Source organism: Muntiacus reevesi, chromosome 2 (assembly GCF_963930625.1).
Source record: "Muntiacus reevesi chromosome 2, mMunRee1.1, whole genome shotgun sequence".
Lineage (NCBI taxonomy): Eukaryota > Metazoa > Chordata > Mammalia > Artiodactyla > Cervidae > Muntiacus > Muntiacus reevesi.
The window spans coordinates 78,990,829-79,005,760 of NC_089250.1; the positions used below are offsets into that span (position 1 = coordinate 78,990,829).

At 46.0% G+C, this 14,932-nt stretch overlaps 1 protein-coding gene across 6 annotated transcripts in view; it reads right to left on the bottom strand.

The window, feature by feature from the left end:
* BCAS1 (brain enriched myelin associated protein 1) overlaps positions 1-14,932 on the bottom strand; it is a 123,441-nt gene that overhangs the window by 42,473 nt on the left and 66,036 nt on the right. For all 6 annotated transcript variants that reach the window (XM_065922216.1, XM_065922211.1, XM_065922215.1 and 3 more), the window contains 2 exons: positions 3,516-3,656; positions 2,243-2,287 (listed from right to left, as the gene is read on the bottom strand). In XM_065922216.1, coding sequence (XP_065778288.1) covers positions 2,243-2,287; positions 3,516-3,656 — 186 coding nt within the window. The remainder of the gene's footprint in view (positions 1-2,242; positions 2,288-3,515; positions 3,657-14,932) is intronic.

Genomic DNA, 14,932 nt, shown 5'->3' on the forward strand with positions numbered 1-14,932 from the left:
TTGCCAATAATCTATTTGATGCATCACCCCCATCTCCCAATCACAAGACATCATCTGAACGCTTATCTTTGTCAAACTCTCAGAGATGATTCGTTAAAGAGCACTGTCACCATCTATTTTTGTTACACGGTGATTTTCAACATAGTAACCTATTTAAATGACCCAGATTAAGGCAACTCCATCTGCTAAAGACAATGACAAGATATTTAAGCTTTGTCTATAGGTCATGAAATAACCCGGTGAAAAAAATTTTTTAAATGAAGAAGAGAATGCAGTCCCTACTGATGGCTTTAAATATCTAAATGCTATTCTCATGTGAAAAAGAAAAAAAATATATATATACCTGAAGATAAACAACTTATTTTTGCAACCTGGACTCAAGGCAAATCCTGTCACTGAGTGGCTTTCGTTCTCAAACTGATCTCCCCTTTTTTGGTATTAGAAACCTCAGGGGAGCAGTAGTACCCACAAAAGATTCAACTGATTTCAAGATGGGCAGATCCCCTGGGCAAAAGATGTTTCTAGAATGAGCCAGTCCTCCGAGCCAAAATGAGAAGAAATTGGGACTAAAATAGCCCAGTTACAATCATTCAGAACTGCGGACTCAAGTCACAAATGCCGGGGGATTTTGAGTGCGCTAAAAATTGCCCAGGGCCAAATGAGAAGATGGACAAAGTTTCAAAGGCATGAATCTAAGAACTTCAGTAGAAAACATGTCCAGGGGGCAAGCGTGAGAACCAAGTTGGAAGGTCTGTTTGTGGGTGTCACAGGCACCCTACATTCACAAAACCCTCTTTTGAGATCCAACTGCCTCAATAATGAACCCACCCCTCTCTGGGCAGAACCATGAGATTTTATCACTAGGTACTTTCTGCTGGGACCACATTCTAGGTGAGGCAGGAGCAGCAGATGAGAGGGAGGGCACCAGGTCACTCGGGAAGCCGCACATCACACCCACACACCCACTGTTTTCAAACACTGCAAGACGCAGAACCGAAAGAGAAACTCGTGGACCCAACCAGTCACTGAACTTGACCCTAGCGGCCTTGTAGCAAATAAATAACTTTATAGGGAAATGCATGTAGATATCTCAGATATATCTTTTTTTCCAATGGAAGAAGAAAATTCTAGAGGAACCAGTCAACACAAGGCAAATGTAATCCTGGTGTTCAATCTGTCCTGCAGGGATTAGGGAAATAGGGATCACCTACATTTGAATAGGGCTCCCTGGGTTCACCAGGCATGGTGACACCTTCATTCTGTGCTGGGGGTGGGGAGACAGGAGTTTTATTGCCTCGGTTTTACAGATGTGGAAATTAGGGCTCACATGGCTTAGGGTCACATAGCCTTCAAGTAGCAGGACTGTGGCTTGAACACAGGTTTTCTGAGAAGACAAATTCTAGGATCCTGATAGCTCAGCCCCTTTAAATACGGGAAGCAGAAGGACCAAGTTGGCCGAGCCGTTTGGGGGTCCCAGGGCCTTTCAAAGCACTTTCAGTCACAAAAAGGAGGACACGAGACACCCCTCTGTCACCAAGGTAAGTTTCCTCATGATCCCCGGGAAATTCACACCACGTGTCCTGCTAAAGAAAACCGGCTCTGTCGGGTGTGAAGGGAAAACATCTCTAGAAAGTCGTAGCTCCAGACAAAATGTATTTTGAGGGGAACCAGCTGAATTTCTAGGATGACAGCGAAAAAGTGCATGCCAGGGGTCCTAACCCCTCCATTTGCCAGGGTCAACTCGTGACTGCTTCATGCCACCAAGCAATTGCCATCACAGTAGAGACTGATTTTTTTTTTTCAAATGACATGAAAACCAAAGCAGGACATCATTTTTAAAAACCAAAAGCCTGGAGGCTTCCATCTGCTTTAAACTGAGTCCCACCGCTTCCTCACTTCCAGGGGCGTTGACTCTATTCCCTGGGTCTCTCCACACACAACGAAAAAGACTAAGGTGATATGTAATTATTAGTAGTCTGTTCTGATTCTGTGTAAGAAATTGGTTTTTGTGACATTATTTAGCTACAATCGGCACATATTTCAAGTTTTCCACCAAAATTTTCATTAAAATACCATTAACATAAATGAAACATTTTAGAGACAGCCTAATGCTGGCATTAAATTGCTAAATATGTATATATGTATCTACACACACACATAAAATTAAAAAAACAAAGATGACATAAACCCAAATCCAGTTCCACACACAAACCCAAACATAAACATACTTCAGGCTACCTACCGTGTCTTCCAGATCTTTTTTTGTTTCAGCTTTGTTAGGTGAAACCTTAAAAGTTTAAAAAAAAACCAAATGTTACAAACCATAGCTCTTTAGGGTGATTTTCTTTCTTTCTTTTCTCTCTCTTTCCTTTTTTTTTTTTTTTTTTTTTGGCCATGGTGCAGAATCATAGTTCCCTGACCAGGTATTGAACCCAGGGGCCCACAGTGAAAGCATCAAGTCCTAGACACTGGGACCCCAGGGAAGTCCTTATTTCATATTTTTATTTAACATGGTCCAGTTTACTCTACAGGTAAGGAATATAATAAGAAATCCTGGTAATGCCTAGGTATCGAAAAGTTAGTAAAGTTAACATTTTATAGTGAAATGCATCAGATCTTATACATTCACACAGAGCTTGATCACATTCAAGACTGTCTCTTAGAAGGCCACAGACCTTCCAACAAATCTCCCACTAATCCAAGCAAACATACGGCCCTTTGGTGTTTGTCTCACATTCTGTTGATTTTTTCTGTTTCATCTTTTGAAGCTGGTCTTGGTCTTTGGAAACAGCCCAAACGCTTGGCGCTGCCTGTTTGATTATGCACTCACTCAGCCCTTTTCTGAGTGTCTGGCACGCGCCAAGCCGCGGGCTCTGAAGAGTCAGAGATGAGCAAGCAATGCAAGGCGGGGCTCCCTGCCTCGACCCACTGAGAGCTTCAGATGTAACAAGATAGAAAGTGACCTCTACAGTTTGATTTGCCATTTGAGGGGCAAAAACGCTGTGACAGGTCAGCAACTCAAGGAAGTTTTTTCCAATTATTTCTATGATCAATGAGCATAAGACACCAGCTGTGGCAGAGTTCCATGACCCCAAGGCTCACGTTGTAATGAAAGCAAGAGGAGAGGGGGCGGCAGAGGATGAGATGGCTAAATAGCATCACTGCCCCAACGGACACAAATCTGGGCAAACTCCAGGAGATGGTGAAGGATGGGGAGCCTGGCGTGCTGCAGTCGTGGGGTCGCAGAGTCGGACACGACTTCGTGACTGAACAACAGCATGTCGTATAGTCTGGTCGCCTGCCGTGCGTCTCACAGTTGCCAGCAGTGAAGACTCCTTCACGCAAAGTCAATTCCCTTCTGAGACACCTTGTCCCTGTTCTCCAGGGTCTGGCTACATCAAGATGACACCCCGTTTAGAACCATGCCCTTCACGTCTGTGTCATTCTTAGAACTAGCAAAGCTTTCTTGCAATAGAACGTAGGAATAGAATAGAAAAGGAGAGGCAGTTACTCACCAGGGTTTTAAAGAAGCTCATGATGGAGCTGTCCTCTGCCTGGGCGTCCTTTGCAACCTCCAGCTGCTCAGGGTCCCCGGGGACGGAGTGACTCACAGCTGGGACTTCCTCTCCTCCCTTTCCCTCGCCGTCAGCTAAGTCCTAGGATCGAGACACAGTTTTCGCGGTTGCAACTTGTTGAATGTGGACTCTCAAAGTAATATTTTTGCTTCCCGCCTCTTTCTCCCTTACCCGCTAATTCCAGCCATACTTCTTCTGCCCACGGGGGTGCAGAACAATCAGGGGCTTATGAGAGTCACTCTTCCTTCCCCGCCCCCTCTCTCTAACAGAATCAGCATCTGCAGTCCGTCGGAGGGACATTGTTCGGAGCCAGAGGCGAGCAAACACAGCAGGGCGCGGTGCGTCCCGAACAAAAACCCTTTTCTCCCAGCTCTGCAGAAAGGTGAAGCCAGCACTCTGTGGTCCTCCAGTCTGATCACGGAAGATGCTTATATCTGGCTTCCGACCACCCAGTGGATTGTATCAACTAAGGAACGCACTGATGTTTTAGAACAACAATCCCATCTTCAGGATCTGGGAGTTCATTGGTGAAAAGCTGGGATACAGGGGCAGACTTCCTTTTCTAACCCATCCAGGATGTCAGGATGCTTGCCAAAATGGCCTCTATTGTCTTCTTCACTCCCACGACCTTGGGCCAAGCCAAGGTAACCTCAAACCCATCCATTCTGCAGGCTTGGGCTCAAGTCTACTTTCTTCACTGAAGTCTTTCTGGGTCACAGCATGCACAGGACCTGTTCCCTTCTCTGGGTTTCTAGATCACTTCCTGGGGCAGAATCACTTGGCATATAGGTTAGCCTAACGCCAAGGACCAAGCCAGAAGAGTCTGCATCAGAAATGCGTCTTTCTTGGGGACTCCCCTGGTGGTCCAGTGGTTAAGACTCAGCACTTCAACACAGGAGGCGTGGGTTTGATTCCTGGTTGGGAACTAAGATCCCACATGCTGCCCGGCGCGGCCAAATAAAGAATGGGGTGCTTTTTTTTTTTTTTGAACAGCTTTAAAAATACATAAACACATTTTGGTGAATATTTTACAAGGTAATAATAATGTGTGTATTCCACACAGAGTTTTCCTCAGTTCCAGAGTTCTCTCTAAATGGAGCAGTGCTTCCTGTGACATGTCTCTGAAAGAGTTGGAACTTCATAAAACCCAACGCCGATCAGAGCCACAGCTCTAAGTTCTCAGCTTTTGTAGTTCATTCCAGGCAAAATGAGCTTTACCTGGGAAGAGATGACCTTTTAAACAGGTTCTAATATAACTTCTTGTTCATGCTGTGTGCTGTGCTAAGTCTTGTCCAACTCTTTGAGACCCCGTGGACTGTAGCCTGCCAGGTTCCTCTGTCCACGGAATTCTCCAGGCAAAAATACTGGAGTGGGTTGCCATGCCCTTCTCCAGGGGATCTTCCTGACCCGGGGATTGAACCTGTGTCTCTTACGTCCCCTGCACTGGCAGGGGGGTTCTTTACCACTAGTGCCCCCTGGGAAGTCCTTTCCTGTTCATATTAGAATTCTAAAATGAGTTGAACTTTTGATAATTCCAAGGTATAATTCAGATCCAGGTTCTTAAGTAGGTTGATAAGAAGGCTGGCCAGAAATTTTGTGTCTAGCAGATGAGTGGCTTCCCAGGTACACGCTAGTGGTGAAGAACCCCCCGCCAATGCAAGAGATGAAAGAGACATGGCCTCAATCCCTGGGTCGGGAAGATCCCCCGGAAAAGGTAATGGCAGCCCACTCTAGTATCCTTGCCTAGGAAAACCCATGGACAGAGGAGCCTGGCAGACTGTAGTCCGTGGGACTGCAGAGTCGGACACGACTGAAGCGACCTAGCACTTGGCAAGTGGGGCGCCTGTGTGGGTGATGATTTGATTTTAGGTGGTGTGCATGCACAGACACACACAGATGCATGAAGTTATTCTTTAGGAGTGTTTGTTTGGAAACATACTTCTTTGGTACATGTACAGTTTTGCTTGGATAGAGTTGAGTAGAAAAACTTTAACTGAAATATTAAGTAAAAAAAAATTACATAAATCATCACACAGGTGTGTTTAAGATGAACCAGCATGGATGTGATACCAGGACTAAATCTAAGAAATGCCCCACCAGGCCTGCTGGAGCTGATGCTCTGAGAGGGTTACTTATTTCCACCCACTCATTCATTCACCTTCATTCAGTAACTTGGTGGGAGGAGGGGAATCCTGACCACGTGCAAGCTGTAGAGAGGTCCCATGGTGTGAGTGCCCCTGGAGCCAGCCCGCCCAGACTCCGCCCCAGACTCCGCCCCAGACTCCGCCCCCAGACTCCGCCCCAGACCCCGCCCCAGACTCCGCCCTCTGCTCCACGGTTCACACCCCTGCCTTCGCGGGCGTGTTCCCTGACCCCGTGCATGGACGAGCTCCTGGGCCAAAAGAGCAGCAGCCGCCTCTGAGGGCCGTCGGGGTCGGTGGGATGATCCATCTGGAGGGTTTAGCGCGTGTGTGGCACACACTGTCGTTTTGCTGTTCAGTCGCTAAGTCGTGTCTGACTCTTTGTGACCCCACGGACCGCAGCACGCCAGGCTCCCGTGTCCCCCACTATTGCTCAAGCTCATGTCCACTGAGTCAGTAATGCCATTCAGCCATCTCATCCTCTGTCGTCCCCTTCTCCTCCTGCCTCTATCTTTCCCAGGATCAGGGTCTTTTCTAAGGAGTCAGTTCTTCGCATGAAGTGGTCAAAGTATTGCAGTTTCAGCTTCAGCATCAGTCCTTCCAATGAACACCCAGGACTGATCTCCTTTAGGATGGACTGGCTGGATCTCCTTGCAGTCCAAGGGACTCTCAAGAGTCTTCTCCAACACCACAGTTCAGAAGCATCAAGCTCACAGTAACACTCAGTAAGTGCTGTTACTGTCATCATTCCTGTTGAGTTACCTAGCCTCATCCTGAGCCTCTCTGGAAGTGCTAACAGTCTCACAGTGGATAAAGGCCGGCAGAGAAGGAGAAGAACTTGGGTAAAAGGTTACGTGAATCCCACGAGCCCACTTAGCTGCCATTCAGAATCAGCTGGGCAGCAGTTTAAACCCGAGTTAACACCCAGACACTCCCGGAACCAACTGATCAGACTGTCTGGAGGTGAGGCTCAGGCACTATTATTTTTAGAGCCTCTGGGTGATTCTAATGTGCATCAAGGTTGAGAACAGCTGGGCTGGAGGGATGAGGAAGGGTTGAAGATGGAGCAGCATCTGCCCTCGGCCCTGGAGCCTGGGCTGCGGGTGGACACGTGGGGTGGGGAGGGCTGGGGTGGACAGGAATTTCAGACAGCGGGAAGGCCACGAGGAAAGGAAAGGAGGAGGAGGGGACGCGGGTGGGAAGGGCCTAAGGGGCAGGTTATTCAGTTCGACTGAGATCCAGGGGGAAGACAGGCTTCCCAGGCAGCTCAGTGGTAAAGAACCTGCCTGCAATGCAGAAGACCACAGTTTGATTCCTGGGCTGGGAAGATCTTCTGGAGGAGGGACAGGCTACCCGCTCCAGGATTCTCGGGCTCCCCTGGGGGCTCAGCTGGTAAAGAATCCGCCTGCAGTGCGGGAGACCAGGGTTTGACCCCTGGGTTGGGAAGATCCCCTGGAGAAGGGAGCAGCTGCCCACTCCAGTATCCCGGCCTGGAGAAGTCCATGGACTCTATACAGTCCACGGGGTCACAAAGAGTGGGACACGACTGAGCGCCTTTCACTTTCACTTCCTTTCTTTCACAGGTGGTCCAGTGGTTAAGAATCCGCCCGCTGAACAGAAGGTACGGGCTCGGCTGGTCCGGGAAGATCCCCCGAGCCACACACACCAAGCCTGTGCGCTAGAGCCCGGGAAGATCCCCCGAGCCACACACACCAAGCCTGTGCGCTAGAGCCCGCGCCCCGCGGCCAGAGAAGCCGCCGCAGTGAGAAGCCCGGGAACCGCAGCTAGAGCAGCGCCCGCTCGCCACAGCTAGAGAAAGCCCGCGTGCAGCAGGGAAGACCCCGAGCGGCAGGAATAAAGTAAATAAACAAAAAGTTTAAAAAGATTAAAACGTTTATACAAGCATTACAGGAGTGGACTGAAACAGTAGGAATGAAGAGCCACTCAAACCTCTCCACAACCCTAGAACAAGTAAATAAAGCAGCGCGTGATAGTGATGTGTGGGATTTACCCATGGACCACGTGATGGGATATTTTGCAGCCATACATTCTTTGAGGAATGTGGAATGAGGACAAATATCCATGGTAATATCATTATAGTGATAATGATCAACCTTTATACGTCAGGCCCAATGCTAAGCTAGTTAAAAAGATCTCATTTAGTTCTTTTAACGATTTGCAACTCCATTTTTACTGATGAATAAATTGATTCATGAAAAGAATAAATAACGTGCCTTTGCTCTTAGACTGAAGCTAGGATTTGGCCCTAGGTCCAAATGATTTCAGAAGCAAAAAGCTTTTAAGTACCATCTACACTTCGTCACACCTCCCTTCCTTCAGGGGTTTACCCAAATATCAACTTCGTACCAAGAGTTCTCCTATTTTAATTGCCCTTGTCTCTATTCCTCTTCCCTGCTGTTTTCCCCACATTTGTCATCATTCACATATAACACAGGTTCGATCCCTGGGTCGGGGAAGATGCCCTGGAGTAGGAAATGGCAACCTACTCCAGTGTTCTTGCCTGGAAAATTCCATGGACAGAGGATCCTGGCGGTCTACAGTCCATGGGGTCACAGAAAGTCAGACACGACTGAGCCAAATACAACAGCAACAACATGTAACATATTTGAACCAAAGACATGTTCAAGTTTAGTGTGTGATAAAGATTTTTTATACTAAAGGACTTTTTATATTGAAGATGGCCATCTAAAAAAGTTAACACAGCGCCGTAATCCTACACCAGGGTAAAATCTAAACGGATAAACACACTAGAAGAGCACTTGGGAAAAACTTTCACAATTTTGGGTTGAGAGAGCTTTTGTAACTTTTGACTCAAAATCCAAAAGTCGTGAAAGGAATGGTCGAAAGTCAGAAAGTCTGAATGTCTGAAGACATTTTGTAAGGAGGCTGGGGTCAGAAGCAGGCACCCTCGTATGTCACTGAGTGACGTGTAAGTAACTTCAGTCCTGATGGAGGGAGGGTTGAAATTTTGGCACTATCCCCTAAAATTAAAAACATTACATATTCTTTTAAGGACTTCCCTGGTGGTCCAGTGGTTAAGAATCTGTCTTGCGACGCAGGGGACGTGGGTCGATCCCTGATCGGGAACTTGAGATCCTAAACATTGTGGAGCAACTAAACCCCTTGAGCGGAAACCAGCGAGGCCGCGCCCAGCGAGGCAGACCCTGCGCCCTGCAGCCAGATGGATGATGGGTGAAGGGTACTGTAAAGAGCATCAATCCTTTACCCAGCGATTCCACTCCTAAGAGTCGAGTTGAAAACTCAATTCACATAAGTATGAAATAACAAATACACTAGCTTATTTACTACAATGAGGTCATAGCAAATGCTTGGAAACCTGCCAACTGCCATTAATAAAGTCCTGGGTAAATAACTCATGGTACATCCATTCATTGGAAAACTACGTGTTCCAGATTTGGAAGCTGTACAGATACAGACAGTTGTGTTAGCTGGGGAAAAAAAGCATGGGCTAGAACAAAGCGCGTATTATATCACCGTTTGCTTAAACAAGAAGGAACGTGAGTTTATGCTTGTCTTTTGCTTGTATGTGCTCAGGAAAGATTCATTTAAAAATACAAACAGGGATTATCTGTCGGGAGCGGCATTGCTAGACAAGTACGCCATTTAATAATTTCTTATTTCGAGCCATGTGAATGCATTATGTATTAGAAATTAAAATCAAAGCAAAATGGGTGGCTTCCCTGGTGGCTCGGTGGTGAAGAGTCCGCCTGCCAGTCTGGGGGACGCAGTTTCAACCCCCCCGTCTGGGGAGACCCCACACGCCGAGAAGCCACTAAGCCCGTGGGCCCCGACTACCGAGCCGGTGCTAGAGCTGGGGAACCGCAAGGCCTGGGCCGGCGCGCCCTGGAGCCTGCTCCACGCAAGAGAAGGCACCGCGGCTACAGAAACGCCTGCAGAGCAACGAAGACCCAGCACGGACAAAAATAAATAATAAATACAGCAGAGTGCGGACGACTGATCCAAACTTAAGAGAAGACATCCAGAGAGCCAAACCGCACCGCGGGGAGGGCGGGCTGGCCCAGGGCCACCAGTTTGTGGCTGACGCCTGAACTACTGGGTTATCTGTAGGATCTTTGTCCTTAGCTACAGATATATCTTCGCTACTTTCATCAGGCCTCTGGATCATTTTGAGCAAGTGAAATTTTAGACAGAAACATTCTCCAGGAACGTAGGCAGGCTTCTCCAGGAAATATCTGGAAACTTCTTTTTAAGCACACAGGCATCTGTGGGGTCAGCTAGTCCTTCATCTGCGCGGAAGAGACCTACACACATTTCTTTCCCTTCCAGTTGGCTTCAAAGGGCGAACAGATCGAAACACTAGTTAACGGATCACAATTTGTCACATTGAAAAACTGTGCTGCCTTATCATAATTCGATTGTCTGTGATCAAACCCACATGGGGCTTCTGGCACCTTCCTTCCACTGTAAGTTGTCAGCTGGGTCCCTTCTCCCTTGAAGCATGGTCTGCACTGTTCAAGTGAGAATATAAGTGAAGGCAGGATGATCAAGGCTGAAAAAGCCTCGCCTGGAACCACTTGTGATGAATGTCTACCTCACCTAGAGGTCCCCACCCATCAGGCAGCACTGGGTTCATTCTGAACTTTCGTACCAAGAATCACGGGCCAACACGCAGCTTAACAGGGAAAATCTGTCTAAGCAATGTCAACTGGTACAGAAACCCATTACCCCACTCGCTTCCATCTGTTAGAAATTCGAGCCACATGCCGTCTGGGATAAAAGGAGAGCTACGCTTCCTCTCCCACTTGGTTGCCCCAGAGGCACGAAGGCCATCGCTGGCTCAGCAACAATGCTCTCCAGACAGACACCCAGGCTTCACTTTCTTCCCTCCGAGAGCACACCGCCTGCACACACCCACTGTCACACTGAGGATGAAAAATGGGGTTCCGTTCACGCTTAAAGCTAAACAGTCATCCTTCAATTTTCCTAGAAGGGAAAGAAACTAATCAAATAAGCAGGAAGGGATTCCAAGACCAAAGTCTACTAAAAATGTTTAGTGGAAATTTAACATTTCTGAAGTAACTTGGGAGTTTTTTTTTAACACCTCGTTTTACTACAAAGCTCAAAACCACTGCAGGAGGATCTATCCTGGGAGTTTATTTTGCATTTTTACTTTTTTCCCTTATTCTTTCCTAAGATTTATGTATATATGCTTTCTTCGGCCGCTCTGGGTCTCTGCTCTGTGCAAGCTTTCTCCGGTTCCGGGGAGCGGGCCGACCCTGTTTGTGCATGGGCTTTGCCGTGGCTTCTCGGGTTGGAGCACAGGCTCCAGGGAGTCAGCCTTCAGTAATTCTGGCCCCCAGCCTTCGTCGCTCTGAGGCATGTGGGATCTTCCCCGACCAGGGATCGAACCTGTGTCCCCGTATTCTGGATTCTCAACCACTGGACTACCAGGGAAGCCCTTTCCCACTATTCTTGCTCAATTCACATCAACAGATAGAAATGCATTCACATCTTTTAAGCTCATGGCAAAAATAAGGAAAGAACTCAAATAACAGCCGTAAAATACAGTTGTGAAAGAACTTTGAAAACTGCCCATCCGCAGTTTTTTCTCTTTCCAAAACACACATTAGTTGTGCGTTTTAAAAGCCAGTGTTATTTCTGAACAAGAAATTGCCACGCAACCTCCGGATTGCACAGTCCCAGAATGACTGCACGTGAAAATAACCCCTGTTCAACCTCTGGTTACTGCGGCAGTTTCTAACACAGCTCAGGACGGCGCAAGCTTCACAGCGCCGTCTAGTGGAGGAACGGGAAACTACCTAGATTGCAATATTTTCCTTTTACTTAGGCAGTACTCCGTGCTTGCTTCATTTATGAAAAAGAGAAAATTTACACAAGCAAAGAATAAAAGTATTAAGTGCACCCATTATCCCATTACAGCAAATAACTACTACCAACAATTTGCAGTTTTGCATTTCAAGTCCCTCTTTGGGTAGAAGGATGAATGTCCATGTTGACAGGCTTGCAAGGCAAACATATTTATACTAAAGGAATATTTCTGTATATACTAGTTTGAAACTTGATTTTCTTATTTAACATTATGTTATAGCTATCTTCACAATCAGTAATTCTATTTCTATGTCATCTTGTTCATGATCTCCAGTGTAAGGGTATACCAGAATCAGTGCAAAGTCTAACTAGATCTTTTAGATCTTCCCAACTCAAAAAACTATGACCAACCTAGACAGCGTATTAAAAAGCAGAGACATTACTTTGCCGACAAAGGTCCATCTAGTCAAAGCTATAGTTTTTCCAGTGGTCATGTATGGATGTGAGAGTTGGACTGTAAAGAAAGCTGAGCTTTGATGCTTTTGAACTGTGGTGTTGGAGAAGACTCTTGAGAGTCCCTTGGACTGCAAGGAGATCCAACCAGTCCATCCTAAAGGAAATCAGTCCTGGGTGTCCACTGGAAGGACTGATGCTGAAGCTGAAACTCCAATACTTTGGCCACATGATAAGTATTGGCCAAATACTGACTCATTTGAAAAGACCCTGATGCTGGGAAAGACTGAGGACAGGAGGAGAAGGGGACGACAGAGGATGAGATAGTTGGATGACATCACCGACTCAGTGGACATGGGTTTGTGTAAACTCCGGGAGATGGTGATGGACAGGGAGGCCTGGTATGCTGCGGTCCACAGGGTCGCAAAGAGTGGGACACGACTGAGAGACTGAACTTTTCTCTTACAAATAATGTGGGACTTCAAAAAACACAAAACCTTATGGATAAAACGTTACGCATTTTCTCAATAAATTCCTAGATGTCATATTTTCCTTCCAAATTTCTTAAGACTTAAAAATTGTGTACTGCCAGAGTGCCACAGTTGAAGTAAACTTCCTAGTGAGCCAAGGACTTGATTGAGAAATTACCAGACACTTCAGAGGGCAATAAAAATAACAAAAAATATAGAAGTGTAAAATCTGGATTTTTTAAAAAAATTCACATTGGCAACTTTAAAAACTGTATTTACTCTTAAACTTCGTTTAAGACTCAGCTGCAGCACATGTGGCCTTCGCTGTGTCTCGTAGGGTCTCTGTTGCCTCCAGCTCAGGCCTCCAGGGCGGCTCGCGGGCTGGGCTGCTCCGCAGCATCCGGATGTGGGACCTTAGTTCCCCGCCCAGGGATGGAAGGCAGGTTCTTAACCACTGGACCACCAGGGAAGATCCTGAAATCTAGACTTTTCGCCGTCTTCTGGCGTGTTTTCTAGGTGGGAGAATCTTCACAACCCAGATCTAAAAAATGCTCACTGACCCGTTTTCCCCTCCTCTTTTTGGAAGAAGAGAGGGAACCCTGTTCATTTTAGCTGCTTATCCTGGTTGAATCAAGCCAGGTTGGACCAATTATCCCATATGATAGGCTTTATTGTAAATCACAAGGTCACCACCTGTCTTAATACTCTGTAGACATAACCTCGGGTTATTAATAGCTCATCTTACACCTTTGACAGCGCCTCGACAAGGTGGAGCCTCATTAGCCCGTGGTATTGACTGAGCCAGAGATGTGATATTTATGAGATTAAACAAACCAGCTGTCCATTTTAGTCATAGGTGGAAGGTGGAAAGAAATCTATCAGAGAAAGCAATTCACACTTTCTTCCTATAAATAAGGGTTTTCCATTTTCTCTCTCAGCAACTCCTCCACTTGAGGGGTAAGTGAATTTTTCAACTTGATTTCCGATGGCAAGTGAAATGTGGGTGGAGAATTAAGCAATAAAATGTTCTTTCCTCGCTTCTTTTTTAGGCAGCAGTAATTACTTTGGGGATATTCCTAAAGACACATGAGCTGGCATATCCTTAAATAAAGTCCACCATGTATGATATAAAATTGAAAAATGCGTTCACAGCAGGTAAAGAGTGGGCGCAGAGTAATTCCCAGGTCATGTCGGGCAAAAAAGAATCTGTGGAAGATGCCTCAGTTCTGTGATTAGTTCTAACATAGACAACCCCCAGACTGATAATGACATTTTACATTTATTAGAGAGAAATAATCCAACATTAAAAAAAAAAACTTTAAAATATAAAAGCAAATAACCCATAGCCTAGAACAAGTTCGTCATCTGTTTAACAAACACTTCCCGAAACTGAGAAAACTGTTTTGAATGCTGCAAAATTAGGTTGCATATTTTCTAAGAATTGTTTGGACTTATTCAGGAAAATAAAAGTCACAACCTTTTCCCTGAATTTTTGCATTAGACTGAATCCTTCCTGACCCTACCCTGTATCCAGTCCTAATTATCAGGTTCCTCTCTCCTCTACTTTATTTCTCAAAACTCTGTTTATTTCACTTGTAACCCTTTTTATACACTGGAACTGCTTATTTTCTTGGTTATTTGTCTTCTCCTTCATGGATCATAGCCTTGACAGCATAAAAAGCAGAGACATCACTTTGCCAACAAAGGTCTGTACAGTCAAAGCTATGGTTTTTCCAGTAGTCATGTACAGATGTGAGAGTTGGACCATAAAGAAGGCTGTGCGCCAAAGAATTGATGCTTTCGATTTTGGTGCTGGAGAAGATTCTCGAGAGTCCGTTGGACTGCAAGGAGATAAAACCAGTCTATCCTAAAGGAAATCAACCCTGAATATTCATTGGAAGGATTGATGCTGCAGCTGAAGCTCCAATTCTTTGGTCACCTGATGTGAAGAGGAGACGCACTGGAAAAGACCCTGATGCTGGGAAAGATTGGAGGCAAAAGGAGAAGAGGGTGGCAGACGATGAGATGCTTGGAAGGCATCATTAACTTAATGGACATGACTTAGAGTAAACTCCGGGAGATGGTGATGGACAGGGAGGCCTGTCATGCTGCAGTTCATGGGGTTGTAAAGAGTCGGACAGGACTTAGCGACTGAACAACAACAAAATTGTTGATCTTTATGCTATAATGAAAGCTCGCATGGGGTATAACATTCTGTTCATCCTAAAATCATTCCTGGCACAAAGAAAGCACTCAGATGTTTGTTGAATGAATAAACGAAAAGTACTGATCCTTCTGATCCACTGCTCAACCCCTGCTTACGAACTGACCGTCAGGCAGGATTTACAGCGTATTAGCCTAAGTTACTACCACTAGTCTTAGACGCTATGAAGGATGAAAAGTGGTCTCTGTTGGAGATATTTTACTGTACTCCCAACTCTGCCACAAGAACAGAGCAGCT